This window comes from Protomyctophum bolini (assembly GCF_963924005.1).
Source record: "Protomyctophum bolini genome assembly, chromosome: 4".
Classification (NCBI taxonomy): Eukaryota; Metazoa; Chordata; class Actinopteri; order Myctophiformes; family Myctophidae; genus Protomyctophum; species Protomyctophum bolini.
Window position 1 is genome coordinate 37,671,772 of NC_137865.1, and position 18,960 is coordinate 37,690,731.

An 18,960-nucleotide genomic window follows, 5' to 3' on the forward strand; every position below is an offset into this window, starting at 1 on the left:
TGCGCTAAAGCATAGTGGTATTAGTGGACAGACCAAACTGAAATCCAAACGGGCCAGCTTTGTCCAACGAACCTGGTAGTAAGGACAGGACATGACGCACACATCGTGGGTGGCACTGGCATAGCTGAAGCCCAACGGGCCAGCTCCGTTTGTGAGACCCAGGTCTCTGGAGAAAAGCACACCAAACACAGACGACACCTAACACAGGCAGACAGTGAGCTGCTTAAATAGTGCAGGCAATCAGCCCAATGATTAGTGAGAGGAGGATGGGCGCAGGGTTCCCCAATTTGCGTGGGGGGGGGGGGGGTCCCAGCTAGAAATGGCATTAAATGGGGGTCAGTAGCCTCTGCATGTCAAACTGGGGGTCCTTTTCAAATGGGGTCTTGTCCTGATCATTCATTTCAGGGCAAGACCTCGAACTCACGCGTGCCGACTCGGCCCCCAGCCTGGTACCGTAGTTAGAATATGGCCCTTGAGGAAAATGTATTGGGGAACCCTATGGGCAGAGTGGGAGCAACCCATCCTGCTACATATAGTTCATGCTGCTAATACTTCTTTATAGGATTTAGAATTAGATGTCAAAGTCAAAATTGAGTGTGTGTGTGTGTGTGTGTGTGTGTGTGTGTGTGTGTGTGTGTGTGTGTGTGTGTGTGTGTGTGTGTGTGTGTGTGTGTGTGTGTGTGTGTGCGTGCACTGTGCATAATAGCAGTTCAAGCTTCAGATACAACTCTCAGAGCTTGTAGGTCGGCTGGGCTGTACAAGAAGTGGCTTCTTTTAAGCTTGTTTTCGTAGACCTGTCGCAGAATCTGGCAACACCGCTTGGACAGTGCCTGTAGGGGCTGGTTACTGACTGAAGCAGACAGTTTCTACACAGTGAGATTCAAAACACAGAAGGCAAACCCCCAGCAGGAATTCTCTGTTGAATGAACGAGTGGATTTCCTCTGAAGTTGGTTTACCAACAAGTCTGATGGCGTCTTGGGCAAAGTCGTCCGGTGGCGGCAGGCGGCCTCCGTCCAACCCGAATGGAAGGTAAAGAAAACGGAGGGCTTTCCTTGAATTAAAGGCCGGGGGTTTTAGCATGGTGGACATAATGCTAACGTTAGCCACCGGTCCAGCAGCATCGTGTGGATGAATATAATAACAGTACACAGTGTATATCTATATTTATTAATTGCATTGTGTGTTGTATTAACCATTCGGCAACGAATCTTGTGGAAAGGGTCTAAAAGCTATACACAATAGCGCTGATGTGATGTGTGTTGTTTTTGTGCAGCGGCCCCCAGCCCCACCGGGCGTTCAGGAGACCAGCTCCCTACCCAAAACCAGAGGAACGAGACAACACACAAGAGAGGTACTTTTTCATATTCAATAGTGGTTTTCAACCCTTTTCATGTGAAGGTCCCTTGTTTATTCGGCTCTTAAGTCACGGGCCACCATTTGCTCATCCCTCGGACACAAAACTAGAGAATATGTTTTGGTTGTCGTTGGATAAGATTTAGTCCACAATTCCATATTGGTACCATATGTTACAGGCAAACGTTGATCAAAATAACAATTCTACATTCTCTAATTGTGTAGACTCCTTGTGAATTAAAGCAATGCAGATTTCTAACCATAATGTAACTCTTGAGATTGTCAAATAAAACAACATTGACCCATTTGGTCTCAATTTACACTCAAGAGTTAAAGATGGGTCCATTTGGTTACCAACTCTCTATTTAGCTGGGGGCCACCTGGATTCTGGAAGCGACTATGCAGGCCGCATGAGAACTTTAAACCTGCATACATCGGCTATTTGAAGCTTAAACCTTGTCATTATGGGGATTGGACACACACAAACACACTTTCTAGGAAACACAATGGAAAATCTAAATATGCCGTTATTTTTCTGCCATTTCAGTTATGAAGAGGTGGACTCACAACAACATGACTATTCTGGTAACATGCAGTATGAGGGTTACCAACATCAACAAAATGGTGAGTTTATTAAAAAAAAATCTCTATTGATAGTAGTCTGATGATTGAATTTCGTATTAAGGTTAGGTTCATTTATTGCTGTCCAACTGAGCCAATCAGCCTTATGAAGGATTATTCTGAAGTGCCTATTTTGGTACAGTAGTAGTACCCTCATTGAAATTGAGGTTAAACTAACCAGTAAGACTCCCTGAGGTCGTGTGCACGACAACATATGGAATGAATTCTGTACTGACCATATATGGAGTACTGTATATCTTGAGTCTACAGGGTTTGATGAGGTCAGATCAACATATGGAATGTCAGAACAGGTTAGCTCCATATATGGAGATCTAAGGGTGGCAGCAGGGGCAGTGTCTTGAGTGTACAGGGTTTGATGAGGGCCCCGGTAGGGCCGGGCCTTAAGTTTCGGGCCTGTTGAGAACTCTATAGTTTTCGCCGGTTGCCGGGTGTGGCTGCACTATAAACTTTGGGGCGTGCCTGTCTAGACAGTCAAAAGAGAGACATCGAAGAGGAAGGACGGTTGGGGAAATGAATCCTTTTCAATCCAAAATATACTGTAATGCCTTAACATGTTGTTGGGCTACAGGCTGTACATTGTTAAATGCACCGTAATCCTCAGACAATGCTGTATGTCAGTTAAACATCCTGGCAAGACCGAGTCTGTTACAAAAAACATTAGCAAACAATACATTTGGACACACCCGTCGCCTACCTGTGTCGTCATGTACATTCATTGTACAGTACAAAATCGGATGCATGACACTGCGATGGTGTCAATAATGCAGAACCTCTCAGGGGTATTAGAATTCGAGCTACAGTGACCTTGAATGAAGACAGCCCTGTTCTGGTATTTCTAAGATATTATCTTGCACTAGTAGTACTGTAATAGCATACAAATCAGTGGTTCAAACAGTCGTTTCTGCATTAATTTCTAAAGGACACAATGAATGAAGGTGTTCACCACGTACAATTGAACCTGTTGCCAGGGAGTACATTGATTTATCACAACAAACTAATTTGTTCAAGTAACAGCCAAACACTTGTTTAGTATCTCTGTGGCTTGGCGTGTCTCTGTGACAGATCCACATTTTTCCATTTCTTTGGAACAGCCATGAACATTTTGTTTGGTATTTTACTGTGGCTTAGGACTATACTTTATCACAACAAACTTCTTTGTAACTTCAAGTAACAGCCAAACTTTATAGTATCTCTGTGGCTTGGCGTGTCTCTGTGCCAGATCTGGTTTTGGAAAAAAATTTGGGGTTACTATAAATAGCACAATATCAGGTCTGTCCAAAAACAAGAATAACATACTGCGAATGCATAGAGAATGAGACAACCAGGTGCTCACCGGAGACCAGTGCCGATTTTTATCTATGGTACCACGCTATTTTAAACACAGCACACGCACGTCGCTGAACACCTACATTACAGGTGACGGGTCACACAATGGGCTATTTATATGCATCTATGCTCATTTCCTATTCAAAGATATGTCATATGTCACAACTGATGGAAGGAGGTAGGGCACACCATTCTTTTGGTAAAGAATTACTTTATTGAATCGACAACGTTTCGATCTTGTCAGATCTTCGTCAGGTCAAAAGAATGAACCTCCTTCCATAATTTGCCTTATTGGCCCTGCACCCACTGTCGAGGTGCGTGTAAATAGGTATGCTCTGAAATATGTCACAACTGATGCCATAGATCTGCATGCTGGTGTGACACTGAAGCCTTTGTAAACGTTTTTGAAGTGCGAAATTAGTGATTGGTTTGGTGATTGATGCGTGTTTGTGCGTGCTCCTGAAAAGTCCTCGGAGGGACGGCGTGGTACTGCGTGCAATGACCAATGCAACACTGCCGGAGACGCACAACTCTGTAAAGTTAAAATTGTAAAAGGTGCTACTGGATCAGACCAAATCACAACAGGTAAAAAATGGGACATCCGGGGCGGCACTCAAAGTGTAAAAAGAGGGCACAGCCTTTATTATGCCAACATCTTTTGACCTCACATGGAATTGATCAGCCCGGATCTCTCATTTAAAATAAAAATCTAACGTACTGTGAATTTTGTTCTGTGTCTTGGAACAGAGTAATAGTGCTTCTTTCGCCCACCAGGCTGTGTGTCTTTATTGATCATTTCTGTTGACTGCTTTATTGATCATTTCAGTTGACTGCCTTTCTTCTCTATGGAGCACTGGTAAATTGAAGGAACCAACAGGGTCCTTCTCTTACACTTGGTATAAGAGAGGTTATTTCCCCTAATAGTTCTAGGCAAAGATAGTGTTCAGTTATTTCACATTCATTATCCTGTTCTCACTTTATGCCACCATTAGGCCAGATAATCTTGCCGATATTTGTGGTGATCTCGCCGTACGGCAGTTTTTTTGGGCTTCACCACTTTGATAAATGAGGGCCAATGTATCTAAAATCTCCACTACAGCTCCGGGGTGCTTCTGTTTTGCTATGCTATTCAAACTTGAAAACGAAATTGCATATATTGTCACTCAGCCAGTTCTCAACAGAGGCCTGTCTGTTTACTTGAGGGCAGCGGCGTGCAAGTTGCTTAAATGTTAGGGCTGTTTGTAGTGTACTTACTAATGTGTGCTCCCCAATGTGCTTTGTTCCAGAGGTTGAAATGAAGTCGTTATCACAGCGCGTGTCCCTGTACCAGAAGTTCTACAGGCAGGTGCAGGAGCAGAGGAAGCCAGCGGACTGCGTGGTGCTTTCTGTCTCCAGCGGGAGCACGTAAGTACTTTGGATTGTCAGCTGCCAGTTTGCACCACATGGAGTGATGCTTGATCCACATTTTTCCATTTCTTTGGAACAGCCATGAACATTTTGTACTTGGTTGGTTTGGTATTTTTACTGTGGCTTAGGACGGATCAGAGATTGGTTATGTGAACAGGGGCATTTTTTTAGGTAACTTGTGGAAATTAGAAACTATTGTTCTCATAGATTACCGGCTCACATACAGAACTTTAGGCAAGGGTTTTATGTTTCCAAACGAGTTTTGTGTTCAGATAGTCCTGGTATGATATGCCCTCCCTGTTGACATGAACAATAGGTCACACCACTGACGTCTGCCACATACTAGTTAGTACTAGGCAACCGTAATGCATAACATGGCACACTCATGTTCCCTCCATGTTTTTCTTCTTGCTAGTGTAATGTTTATTTAATGCAGTAGTTGGATCTCTCCGTCAATCACTTTTAATATGAATTGCCAAGACCGCAAATGTTTTTTTTTTTCTTTGAAAAAGAATATGATTCTTTGTCACAATGACCTGATTGACTGATTTAATTTATCTAGTTAATAAAAAGCAAGGGCACATCAGCACACAATATCACAGAGGATAAAAACACAATAATGCTCTAAGTTGTATTTTCATTGTGGTCCTCTAAAAACAACAACACAACATCAAGAACAACCAACATAACAACTAAGAAACCTATACAGAACACAACCTACCATAACGGCTCCACTGAACTCATACGAACTGAAACATAGCACATTCTTTGCACTTGGCCACAAGATTATACAAAGAGGTAGCTATGGTAACACAATCATCATCTTCAGTCACGACAACTTGTTGGGCAAGATTTTTCAAATACAGCTTAAGTTTGAGAAAGGCTGAAACTCAACATTTGCAACATGCCCCTCCCCTTCACACATACACAGGTGCCGTTTTAAAATTAAAATAAATGCCCAAGATCGGTAACTGCTGAATGTGAGGCTAAACATTAGTGATTGGGATCGGACCCCAAACCTGATCTGAGCACCCCTAGTAATCATATAAACTTTATCGTCCCAATTCAATAAATATTGTGTACCTTACTACCTTTTCATAAACATTACAACATTACAAAGATTTCCTCTTTTAAAATTTCACCTGTCAGATTTCCACAAAGCCTCTTTTCACAGTTTATTTTCACCCCCAACTGCTGGTAGAAATAATGTATGTGCACAAACAATACCTATCGTATAGATAGAAAATCTGTTTTATGTCCAGTCAGAATAGCGTGTCTAACACACCAGGAGTAATACATAATGATCCGAAAATCTAATATTTAACATCTAACAGGTTTATGCTTTTATTCGAAAATGGTTTAAAAAAAGAATTGCATATTATTGGCATTCTGTCTGTGTGTATGTTTGTACTCAAGACAGTTAAAATAAATGCAAATTAATCATACAAAATAAAAGCTCCCAGTTTGTGCGACATTTAAGAGTTGATAAGCATTTTGTCAATGAAGTTATTGACTGGGTGAACTAGATTTTGTATATCTAACTATGGAGTGGGGAAATGCATACTCCCCCCACTGCCTTTACCTCTACACTAACTTTCCTCCACATTATGACTGGTGTGAAAATCGACAAGACTTCAAAAATATTAATGTGTTAACATTGTTGAATGTGGAACTGTACGGTTTAGTTTATTCATGTTTTAGTGTGGTAATGTTCAGGACTGTATCAAAACATTCCCTCACTGACGTTGTCACTGTTTAATAGACGTATGGTTACTCAAGTTAATGACACCTTGATTTAACTTTACTGCAAAGATTACTAATGGTTCCCAATGTCATGACAAACTCCTATAAGCCGAGTTACACAAAGGGAAATGTAATTTTCCTTGCAAGTGTGCTATAATTGAAATATTTTTAAACTCTATAATATCTTACATTTCATTACTGGTCATATTCAGATGCAAATATTATTTGTCATAGAAGGAAGAGAGAGCCATAGTAAAGTCTTATGTTATGTCATTGGAATGACAATGACTTCACCACAGCAACACTGGGATGAATAATTGTAGCAGTGATGCTTTTTTCCCCCTTCAGTAATGTAGGATAATTAGATCTAATAACATGGTTCCCAGTTCCCACCCGCTGGAAAACTAGATAATTGAATACAAAAACAAGAAACATTTTTGATGCCTTGAAAAGTTGTGTAAAATGATAAAAGTTGTGGAGAAAAACATATCCTGTCTGATAATTAACAGGTTCCGCACCATTGCCATAGATCTAGGTCAATTGAAGCCTATTCTTTGATTCTACGCTTAACGCCATTGCCATAGATCAATGGCAATTGCGCTTTTATAGTGCATTCGATCAATCAAGCCATAATGCTACTTATGTTAGCATCGGGTAGCTAGCTGTTGTCACAAGACTGGGTCGCCCATCTTGGATCATCGGCACCATAATAATCCATTCTATCTGTTTTCTTTCAATCGCCTGTATCTCCTATTCCTTGTCCCAGATCGCATTTTTGGTTTCTTTGATGGCACAGAGCCGACGATGGGGACTCCTCCGGAGCCCCGGCATCAACCCATCTTGTAAACAACAGTCGTCCTCCTGGACTTGTTCAACTTACTAGGTTAAGCTCACTTCCGGAAGTCTGGAAATGTGGCTTTTCAAAATAAGAGCTCAACTGGCAAAAATGCTGGCGTGAATTAGATCCTAATTTTTAATAAATGCTAGTGGGTAATGTGCTATGCTAAGTGTTAAGGCATGTCATTTTTCCTGGCAACACAAAATATTTTCAAAGCATATCTTGACTTCCTTTCCTGTTTCAGAAAAGGTTCTGTCTAAATACAGTACATCTCGCAGCATAAACCCCCATAATTGATATGAAAACCAGACTGGTCTGCTGGTGTCATCATCATACTGTATATATGACAGAATCTACCACACACAATATAAATCTCTTGAGTTCTTTGGGAATTCATGAAGACGACGGTGAACCAACTCACAGTGAAAGACATGCAACAAACGGTCCAGTTACTCATCAAGTTCTATGCCAAGTAAGTTTAACAAAGTGTTTTTCTTCCTCTCAAAGGGATTACCCCAAATCGCTAGGGCTGTGTTTGCAGGAGCGCGGCCTGTCTGTGGAAATGCTCTACCTTCAGGCGGAGTCGGGCCTGACGCGGGCCCTGCAGGACGTCCGAGCAGACGGCTCCCCGTTTTGTATTCTGGTCGAGCAGACAAATGTATCTCTGTCCTCCTGCACTGTTATCATATTCTCAGAATCCCTCAAAAGTAAGTCCCCTCTCTCCCCCCTCAAATAACAAAACCCCTATTCTTCCATGACTTGGCTCTTAAAAACTGAAAGCAAACGTACTACAAATATAATGAAATAAAAATACTGGTCACATTTTCTGAAACGATCTCTATTCACACTAATGTATTTTAGTTTGGTCTATTTGGAAGGAAGTAATCACAGATTACAAATCATACAGTTTGAGGATAAAATAAAATGTCCAGAACTTATTTCCATTGTGGTCCTCACACAAATGATAAACATGACAATTCACAAATTGACAAATTAACAGACATCATACTTAAACCAAGTTTTAGGTTCTTTGACAAAGTAAAAGTTGTATATATTTTTTTCATTTGCTGCTTTCTTTCATTTTAGCGAGTTAAGATATTTCTGACGGACGGGGGCATTTGAACATGGGGCTAAATACGTCCTTTTTTAGAAAGTTTTACAGTGATTTCTTTATTAATATTTACTATAGTCCTACTCCAGGAAATTGCATCTGGCCACAAAAGATCACAGGATCTACTGAATGTGAAGGTAGAGGCGGGGAATGCCATACTGTGTGTCGTCGGCTCAATATGTCATTTGTTACATTCAATAGATCCTCTGATCTTTTGTGGCCAGTTATGATTTCTTGTGGTCTAGCAGGAATATAGTAAATAATACAAAAATAAATCTTTTGTAAAAAAAATTACCAATTTAGGACCATGTTCGAACCTCTCTGTCAAAAATAGCTAAAGTCGCTAAACGAAAGAAAGCAGCAAATTAAAAACAATTACTCATCTTTTACTTTCTCTAAACATGAACCTTGGTTGAAAAAAAAAACTAAAGTTGACCTTTTTAATTGATTGTAGCGTGCTACAATTTGGGTGGATTTGGATCCGAAGAAAACAAGAACAATCGCTGACGTGGGCGCAAAACCTGCACCAACATATATGATTAATGTTCAGCAATCTTTCCCATTTCCTTTGAATAAAAAAATAGATTTAAAAGAAATGCACACATTTGCGTATCACTGTCAAATCAGATATTGTTAACTTAAGAGGAGTTACGTTCAACAGATAAAATCTTGTATAGCCTTAATGAACTGCTTTCTAATGGCATTGCGCTCATTTCCCAAACCAAATAATTTTGCATGTGGAAATTAATCAGTCGCTCTAAATTATTTCCCCAATGAATTATGCCCAAGATTCAATAATATGCCCATGCTGTTTTTAATGTGAATAATCCTTTATGTTCATCACTTTATATACCACTTGAATTTGGTGTGGTTACACACAACGTAAAATATAAATGAATAAATGTACAATACATTAACAATACATTTAAAATGTTTTTCACCAAAAACTTTCATCCAAATGTACATGGTATAAAAATAAACATAACATGACATTACTGTACAAATGTACAAAGACATTGTCTAAGGTGAGTAAAAATATTTTGGTGAAATATTCTTGGCAGTAAATGAGTTAAAAAAATCACACCCGTGTGAAGTGAGTGGTGCAACTCCGTGTGGGGGTCCCCGTGAGTTCCAGACCCACAGGAACGCACCCAGGGGGCTGGCCCGGTTCCGGCAGCCGCCCCACATCCGAAATGGTTGAGTAATGACAGTTACCGTGTGGGGGTCCCTGTACCGTACTGTCACACCCAAAATCATCATGTATACAGTTAGTGTGTGTGTGTGTGTGTGTGTGTGTGTGTGTGTGTGTTAGGCCCAGGGTCACACAAAGCTGTCTATAGGACTGGTTGCACCACTCAAAAACATGAAAATGTGACTGCAAAATAATTTGCACTACATCACACAACATCACACTAATAATAATAAAGTAATACACCATATACCATGCCCACAAAATATTTTATTACAAATACCAGTTCATCAATCGCAACGAAAGAAAACACTTTACAAATGCAATACTCTACAATGCCATTACCAATTTACAAACACCAGTTCATCATCACTGCAAAGTCCTTTAAACAAATGCCATCTCCAAATAATACAATGTGACACAAATGTGACGTTATTTTGTGCGCTTTTATTTGTCCCCTTGAACCACAAACATTTCATCATCCTAACATTACCACTCTGCTCCCAGTCCACCGCAACATGCCCAAGGACCAAGCCATGGATTTCGTCACAGCTGAGTACGGCCGTGGCCGCGTCAAGGAGAACGCTCCCAGTGACCCCGCGGACATTGCAGCGCGGTCATCGGAGCTGGTGGACGACTTCCTGGAGCGTGAGAAGGTTGAGCGTCACGTGGTGCCCTCAGAAACACGCCAGCTCCTCCTGCTGTTGGCAGAAGGAGTGCACATGTATCCAGAGGAGCTGGGAACCATCGCCGACTATCTGCGTTCCCGACAGGATCATGCACAAGGTGGCACCACGATCATCGTTATTTCTCCCAAGCATTCTCTCTCGTCTTGCGCAATGCATACATGCATACATAAATGCACACATTGTAAGGGCCAACCGATGAAAACCTACTTTAACTGCAACCAGAAGAGGTGCTCCACGGAAATCGTTTCTACACTGTACAGTTAAAGGTTTGGCAAGCCTATGGTCAGAAGGGGGACTGCCCCGCATTAAGGTTGGAGAACATGCGCTGCTCCCGTGCTTGCGGTTATTTTTAGGTTAGGGTTAGTAATGGTCGAACTAACGGGAGGTCGAACCAATGCCATGCCGCCGGTCAGAAGTAGCTTTCACTTCTTCACTGCTTATGGAGGTGCGCTCTATAGCCTCCCCTAACATAGAATGAACTTCTTCACTGCTTATGGAGGTGCGCTCTATAGCCTCCCCTAACATAGAATTAACTTCTTCACTGCTTATGGAGGTGCGCTCCATAACCTCCCCTAACATAGAATTCCAATTTGTGGATGATTGGATGTTGCATACACGATATTTGGCATTTTGTGATTTAAAATGTTGAGTTGACCTTGGGCCTGAGCATCAATCAAAATAAACACGAACTGAGATTTTCCTCTTTTATCCCTCTGCTGATGCTTTCGCGTGAACAACGATCTGGTGCCAACCATTTATAAAACGAATATGGGCAAATTCACCTTCCAAAGCACTGCTACCCAGGTGTGGAATGCCCTCCCCTCATCGCTCAAAACAAACAAATCACTGGCTTCCTTCAAGACTGGCCTAAAAGTTCACCCGTCAGCAGGTCAAAGGGAGAGGAGGTGATCTCACCAGCCTCTTTGTGCGAATAATCCCCTTCCGATTAACCTTCGGCCCCAACCTGTGCATACTGTATATTTCATGTTTGGAGGAAATGTATTGTTGCTTTAAATTATTATTGTTCAGTATCACTTACTGTTACTGTGTTAACTTATTATTCATGTCATGTGTGAGTGGATAGGACCCGAATGGAAACAAGGCCACAATGTCTTTCTTCGGTGAAATCCTTTTTTGGACAAAAATGCCTGACTGTACATTGTGCCGTTTGCATTTATGTTGCCTAATAAAATATTCAATCAAAAACCTCTGATAAATCTCTCCCCTTCTGACTCTCAGCTCTGCTTCCTCCCTCCTTCCACTTAGCCTCCACTGCTGAGGGGGCGAGGGGGAACATGTTACCTCCAGGCCTGGGGAAGCCTCCTCCCCTCCTGCCCACACCGCCAGGCCCCCCTCAGCTGAGTCAGCTCCAGTCCGGAGGTGGATCTGGGGGCTTGCTAGCCGAGGCTTTGGGGGATCACTCCCCATCTCAGCCCACTCCCCTCTTGGGTTCGTCAGGTCAGACATCATACATTGTTCTTTTTTTCCCTCAAATAGAGGAACCCACTTCCATGTTTATGATAAATGTTATGGAATATTTCTTTATAAAAAGAAGACTGACATGTTGAGCTTCACCATACAGCATTCACAAATGCATGACAATTCACAAATTGACGGTCAGTTAGAATAAATGGAACCACTTACCTTAACAGACATCACACTTAAAATATAGAGTGTAGCGTGTTACAATTTGGTTGGAAAACAAACCCTGCGCCCTGCATTAATATATGAATAATGTTCAACAATCTTTCCCATTTCCTTTGATTAAAAAATAATCTTTAAAAGAAATGCAGTCAACAATTAACACATTTTGGCCTGGGACAATTCTGAAAACGCCTTCTAAATACTGACCGAAAAGTACCGGTACGTGATTAGAAAACAACCTGTGATATGTCTTCTTTTATATTCCTGAACCGATTATATGACGACAGGTCTCAATTATTCAGAAATAATGTTTATGAGCTGGTCCAGCCGGCTCCATTCACTGCCATGTATTCATTGAACTTCCGGTGTGAGTTTTGGCTCCTATGAAAACATCCATGAAAGTGTCATGGCGCAGCCCAGTCACGTGACCATGGCCATTCCTTCTGAAAGCTTCCTTGGTTGCCCAGGATCTCTTCTTCTTTGGTATTTCGCACATTTGACTGGCACTGGCTCCCTAGTGGCACTCCCACCTAGTGTAACAGAAGGGAATGTGTTTTAATGGGTACAATAGCCTGGGTCGAACGCAGTGAAAAGAGGGTCTCACCCCAACAGATGCCTCTTTAGCCGCTACTGGTCTGTGTTCTCCCCCCACCCCCCCCACCAAATGGATACCAGTTTAGCAGCTACAGATCATCAGGACATTTCTCATCTCTAATGGTCCATGCAGCTATGTTGTTTTTTGAAAAGCGATGTCTGTTTCTCTCTCTCTCTCTCTCTTCCCCCCCCCCCCCCCCCCTCTCTCTCTAGGCTCCTACCCTAAAACAAAACCACCTCCACTGCTGTCCTTGCACCGAGCCTCTGGTCCCCCTCACGGGCCCCCGGCTCAGCAAGGCCCCTCTGCTCCCCGTGGCCCTCCGCCTTCACACAACCCCTACGGTGCCCCGGGGCCACGTGGTCCCCCGTCCCACCACGTTCCGCCGTACCACCCGGGCCCTCGGGCTCCTCACGGGATCAGAGGCCCTCCTCCCTCTTTGAAGAGTCTTCGACCCCACGCTCCTCTGCTGGCTAATCCAGGTGAGTGGCCCGAGATCATTTCACAACACAGCAGCTATGGAGGCAACAGTGCTACCAACTGCGCCACCGGGACATGGTGGCGTAGTTTGTAGCATTGTTGCCTCCACAGCTAGAATGTCTCGTGTTCGATTCCCACTGGGGACGCTGTGGGCGTTAGGGTGCGTGTTCTCTCCTCCGTGTCAGCAGTGCCCATACCCTAGGTGGGGTTGGTGAAAGGGCCTTTCTGTGTGGAGTTTGCATGTTCTCCCCGTGTCCCCTAGGGTACCCTCACAAAAAACATGAAGTAATCCTGGTCTTTAATACTCTATACTGCCTCCCCCTGGTCAGCCAGGGCACCTGATGGAGGGGAACTGGTTGGAATAACGTGTTCCTTCCACGCGCTACGTCCTACTGGAGAAACTCACCCTGTGGTGATAAGAAGCGGCCTGCTCACTCTTCATGCATTGAAGGAAGCATGAGCTCAGTTCGGGGCTCTCCCCAGGTTGGCAGAGGGAGTGTAGCGCCCAGGATTACATTTTAGGCAATAGAACTTTGCTAAGCCCCTCCCCAAACTGCTATGGTCCAATCACAGCTAAGCATAACATGGGTTAGACCAGGGGTGTCCAAACTTTTTTCAAAGGGGGCAATATTAGAAAATATTAAAACACCCAAGGGCCAACCTTACTATATCTCCTGACATAATGTAGTGACCTACTAGTCTATAACAAAGTCACATAATGTAGCATCGGACTAGTCTATAACAAAGTCACATACATGTGCATTGCATTTAAACTATTCTATTGAACTCATCATATCGTCATCAATATTTCATATCAATGGTCTTTTGTCGGGTGTGTGCTGTGAACAAAAAGTGTCTCTCAGACTTTTTTCAGCCATATGTCACATTGCCAAATGTAACCAGAGGAGCAACGTAAAAATAATAATACAAGGAAGAAGGAAGAAGGAACACTGAAAAATTATATTCTGTGAAATGCCCAGGTTAAAAAGCCTGATGGAGGGGAAAGGAACTGGTTGGAATAACATGTTCCTTACTTCCTTCCACGCCCCTGTCAGGTGTAAAGGAGCAACTTGGACACTCAGGCATGAAGGAAGCATGAGTTGAAGTCCGTTGGTCTCCCCAGGTTGGCGGAGGGTGTGTAGAGCCCAGGATCACATTAGATAATTGACACACGGGTGAAAAATGGGTTACAAAATCACAGGATAAAAAAATATATATTAAAAAAAATCACACCTGTGTGAACCAAGTGGTGCAACTCCCCTCCCTCTCTCTCTCTCTCTCTCTCTCTCTCTCTCTCATTAGAGACACAGCACTACCCCTCTCTCTGTTTCTGGCTCCCCCTACTGCTATAAATATGTAACATACTCGTGCTCATATACACACACACACACACACACACACACACACACACACACACACACACACACACACACACACACACACACACAGGTACACGGACAAAGCTGGATGTAGAAGTGGTTGCACCACTTAAAAAAGTAAAAATGTCATACGGCCCGGCTGCGGGCCGTATTTTGAAGGTCTGTTTCCAAAAATGAACCAGTATTTAACAGTCCATGATATTTACATTGCAACGAATGAGCCCAGCTGGAAAGTGTCCAACCCATGGGGAGAGGCTTAGAGGTCTATTCTCCATATTCAGACCGCAGCCATCTTGCCAGCAAGGTGACACTTTCCATAGACAGCCCATTCATCCAAACAGAAAAGTCCTCTCTAATTATATTAAACAATCAAAATCACCAACATTGCAGCTGTAGGGAAAGCTTGAATTGTCCTCTTTCAATCTGTAAAGTGTTTGTTTCATAAGAATCCACTGTAGACATTTTATGAGCTACTTCCTGTCAAGAAATATCTTGCAGATGATTTTTTTGAAGTGCTGGAGTTTGGGAGTGCTCGTTGACTATCACTCAACGGCCCATGCGTATCACCTGTTTTGAATGTGCACATAATGCAGGAGGCAGAAGGAGGTTGCTTTACTGATAACGAGCGCTTCCATACTCTGATACTTAGAAAATAATCATCTGCAAGGAATTTCTTGAAGTAGCTCATAAAATGTCTATGGTGGGTTTTTATTAAACAAAAACTTTACAGATTGAAAGAGGATAATTCAAGCTTTCTTTACAGCTGCAATGTTGGTGATTTTGACGTTGTTTAATATAATTAGAGAGGACTTTTCTGTTTGGATGAATGGGCTCTCTATGGGAAGTGTCACCTAGGTATCACATTGCTGGCTGGCAAGATGGCTGCGGTCTGAATATGGAGAATTGGCACCAAGCCCCCAGAGAGGCTCTCCAACGTTGAAGCGCTCGGCCCTAGTGGTAAGAGAGGGGACTGCAGGCGGACCCGTGGATTTATCATGAGGAAACCCTGTGCATCTGGGCTTTAACATTGAGTGCTCGTTTGCACTTCCGCATTTTGGACACCAAATCTAGTTTGAATGCTGAGATAAGAAATTACAATCATTGAACGCTGTTGTACTATTTTTATTCTGTCTTTGTCTTCCTTTAATCAGGTGGCCCCCCTCCGCGACCCAATGGACCACGACGTTAAGTGATTGAAATACCCCCCCACACACACACACACCCCAACCAAACAAGATAGCCCATACATGACTGTGAAACCTAAGAAGATTGAATAGACTGCCAGTGCCGGCATTTATTTTTAATTCTATATAATTTCACCATACTGCAAAGAAAGACCCCTCTGCACCTGCATTTATTTAATCTATAGGCTGGGGTGGAAGATGATGGCAGATCAGATCCTATTCCAAGTCCCTCCACCATCAGTACTCGTCTGAACCACTTTAAACCTGCCGTCCCTATTTTGAGCATGTCATTCTAGGCGATAAAACAGTTAAACATTGTACAGCAAGTTGCTACAACAGGGATTAAATGGACACTCGGACATGGAAACCTTTTTTTTTAACCCATTTAGACCTGAGGCTGATTCTAAAAAAAGATGCCTCAGTTTTCTGAAAAACCTATGTTTCTATGTCAGTGGTGCTCAACCTTTTTCATGACAAGGACCCCCATAATTATCTGAACTTGTCTGCGGTCCGCCAACTGAAAATATGTTGTTCTAGGGACCAGACCACGGACCAGAAGAAAAGCTTTGAGTTAAAACGGTCGCTCTGATAGAATATATATTCAAAGATATGCGCCATATTTTCAAGATTTTTCTAAAATAGCAGATCTGCTATTTTTCAATGGCTAAAGTTAAAACACCAAAAGGTGTTCACGTCCTGAACGGGTTAAAGTTCAGGCTTTGGTAACGCATCAGTCAATTTCTAATGGAGATCCTGTTTTCTAAATGTAACCAGGGGAAGGCAGCTAAATGTTCCTTGTTTTTTATGTGCTTCACCTGAAACACGCCCTTAATGGTTTGCCACCCTATTTTTTCCTGAAATCATTTCCTGTTAGTGTTTCTTATGTAGGAGTTTGAAGAAAGCACGTGATTGGCATTACTCCTAGATGGGGAAGAGGGATGCAATAATTCTAGTGCTCTAAAAGCTGAAATGTTCGTATATACTTCACCTACTTTTTATTTTATTGAATACGTTTTTCTTAAAGAAATCCATATAAAAGGGTTTATAATGTGACATTTCTGTGTATATTACTTTACCAAATGTCATTGTCTCATTTGAAATGACTAACCAGTGTTACCAGTGAGTTGGGTGTCATTTGTTGTAAAGGCTCACAAACGTCACAAAAAGGAAGGACTCAAATTATCATAATTTGCTGTCGTTATTGGTGAACAGATGTGTGATTTGTAGGCTTATCGTTGAAATGTAATCATCCCACACAGACTACACACCAGCGAAAACAATATCTCAAACATTGTTTTTGTTTTTTTACTCTTTTTCTTTTATACTTGCCGGCACCTTAAATGACTGTCCTTATTGTTTTTATTTGTTTTCATTGTATATACAATCCGTTTCCCAAATATGGCAGTGGAATTGTCTTCATATTTTAATTTTATATGCTTAGATCAGTGTTGAAGTTCTAAAAGTAGCATTCATTTCATTCATTTCTTTGCTTAATTCCTAAGCTTTTTATTGTTGGTTTTTTTTTTTGTCCTGGTGAGCTTTGTTTTGGTCTTATAGGAGAGATTTACTTAAGCAATATTACACGAGAGGGGGTGGTTTAACGTCAAAATGCACGCCTGCGTTGCTTTCGGAACGAGTTCCTGCAGCATCGCAGGCGTGCATTAATGACGTTAAACCACCCCCTCTCGTGTAATATTGCAATTATACAACAGTTACCCTTAAAACTAAGAAAATTGCTGGAAAAACATTTTGTAATGACAGATGTAGCCACTACGACCACAAATGTCCTAAGAAACGAGCTAGCCTAGCCACCGAGTTTGCTGTGTTCTGGGACAACAGAAGCTGAATTCTTTGACCTGTTGTATAATTTATCTTTGACCATTATATCAAGAAATTCAATAAAGCTCTGAATTATGTTGATTTAGTGTGTACTGACCTGATATTTGTGTGCAGCTTAATTTTATTTTGCATTTTACTAACTTGAGTGAATATTGGTCTGATGAGGAGATGACGACAAGCTGAGGAACTATGTAGTCCTTAAATGAATAACATGTAATTCTGTCCAATCTGTATGGTAGTATATTAATACAATATGACTAATTATACATTTTGGATTGTATTTTGCCTGCTTTTCTATTGATACTTTTAGATTTGTGCCAAAGGTCATGTCTCACCTAAACAGGAAAGTTAGTGCAGCTTTAATCTGGGATAAAAATTATAACAGACTCTGATTTGTTTGTGTGTGAGGAAGTAATTTCTTATAACCACTAGATGGCACTACACAGCCACTGCAATTCTATGCAATAAGAAAAATGGAGAGAATATGTTGGCTGTCATGATTGCTACCTTCTAATTAGTTTTTTTTCCATATGTGTGTGTGTGTGTGTGTGTGTGTGTGTGAGAGAGAGAGAGAGAGAGATAGTTTAAATGGGTGGATTGAGCATGTGCATTACCAATATGTCACATATGGTCTATACGTACTTCAAAGGAGAGAACAAAACACTAGGCGTACAGCGTGTCTGTCTTTTTGTTTATAAATACCTCCAGCTCTTCATCTCCTATCCACGGATGTACTGCTGTGAAGAGCCCATCAGACTCCGAATCTAATGGACAACTGTCTCCACCCCATTACACCAGCCTACACACTGATTAGAGAGAGTGTGTGTGATAAAGTGTGCACAAGTCTGCTTTAAGTTTTTATTTTTAAGTCTTTTATATTCCTCATCGCATGGTACAGTTTTAGATTGAGTGATGCATGCATCCACTTCTTGGTATTTACATTATAATAGCTTTTATAATCCAACTTCTAAAGGCCTATTAAGCAGTTATTTCTTTCTATTTACTGGCTTCTAAACAGGTCTTTGCTAGACGGCTAGGCCAGGTAGGTAATTCTGAGCCAGCAATGTTCGAAATCCAGTCATAATATTTTGATACACACCCAAGACAATGGTGCTTCAGCAGTTCTTCACTGGTTCATTGGGATTGTTGTGGGTGGATTGTTGTGCTATATAGTCGCAGCACCTCAGCACAATGAATGAAGTGCTTTATAGCAGTGTTTCCAGGGCACACTTTTCGTAGCCATAAAATCCCAGGGCACGATACGCAGGGAGGGGGGGCAATATATATATATATGATATAATATATATACATACATACATACATACATAGGTATGCGGTCTAGCCTAACTTGGACTCAGGGGGGTGGACGCCTCTGCCTTGCATAGTCCCCAGTGAATAGGCAGTTTGCCCTTCACTGGTAACCCTATTTTGGATTAGTTTTAAATATATGAAGGTATTGTGGGCTGGGCTTTTTACAAAAAAGCCCCCCTTTTAAATACTACACACATGCATACATACTGTACATACATACCTACATACATAC

At 41.9% G+C, this 18,960-nt stretch overlaps 1 protein-coding gene across 1 annotated transcript; it reads left to right on the forward strand.

Annotated features, from left to right (window-relative positions):
* Window positions 1–854: 854 nt before the first annotated feature.
* On the forward strand, window positions 855–17,639 carry LOC308313690 (uncharacterized protein). Its single transcript, XM_080760964.1, has 9 exons — window positions 855–1,030; window positions 1,275–1,352; window positions 1,902–1,978; window positions 4,609–4,726; window positions 7,818–8,017; window positions 10,118–10,396; window positions 11,566–11,757; window positions 12,751–13,017; window positions 15,546–17,639. The coding sequence occupies exons 1-9, from the start codon at window positions 924–926 to the stop codon at window positions 15,581–15,583; spliced, it is 1,356 nt and encodes a 451-aa protein (XP_080617090.1). The 5' UTR covers window positions 855–923; the 3' UTR covers window positions 15,584–17,639.
* Window positions 17,640–18,960: the final 1,321 nt, after the last annotated feature.

Excerpts from the sequence above, each read along its gene's own strand:
- LOC308313690 (XM_080760964.1), top strand. The coding sequence starts at position 924 with ATGAACGAGTGGATTTCCTCTGAAGTTGGTTTACCAACAAGTCTGATG. Across the intron at positions 1,979-4,608 it reads TTACCAACATCAACAAAATG|AGGTTGAAATGAAGTCGTTA; the intron begins GTGAGTTTATTA and ends GCTTTGTTCCAG. Across the intron at positions 13,018-15,545 it reads TCCTCTGCTGGCTAATCCAG|GTGGCCCCCCTCCGCGACCC; the intron begins GTGAGTGGCCCG and ends TCCTTTAATCAG.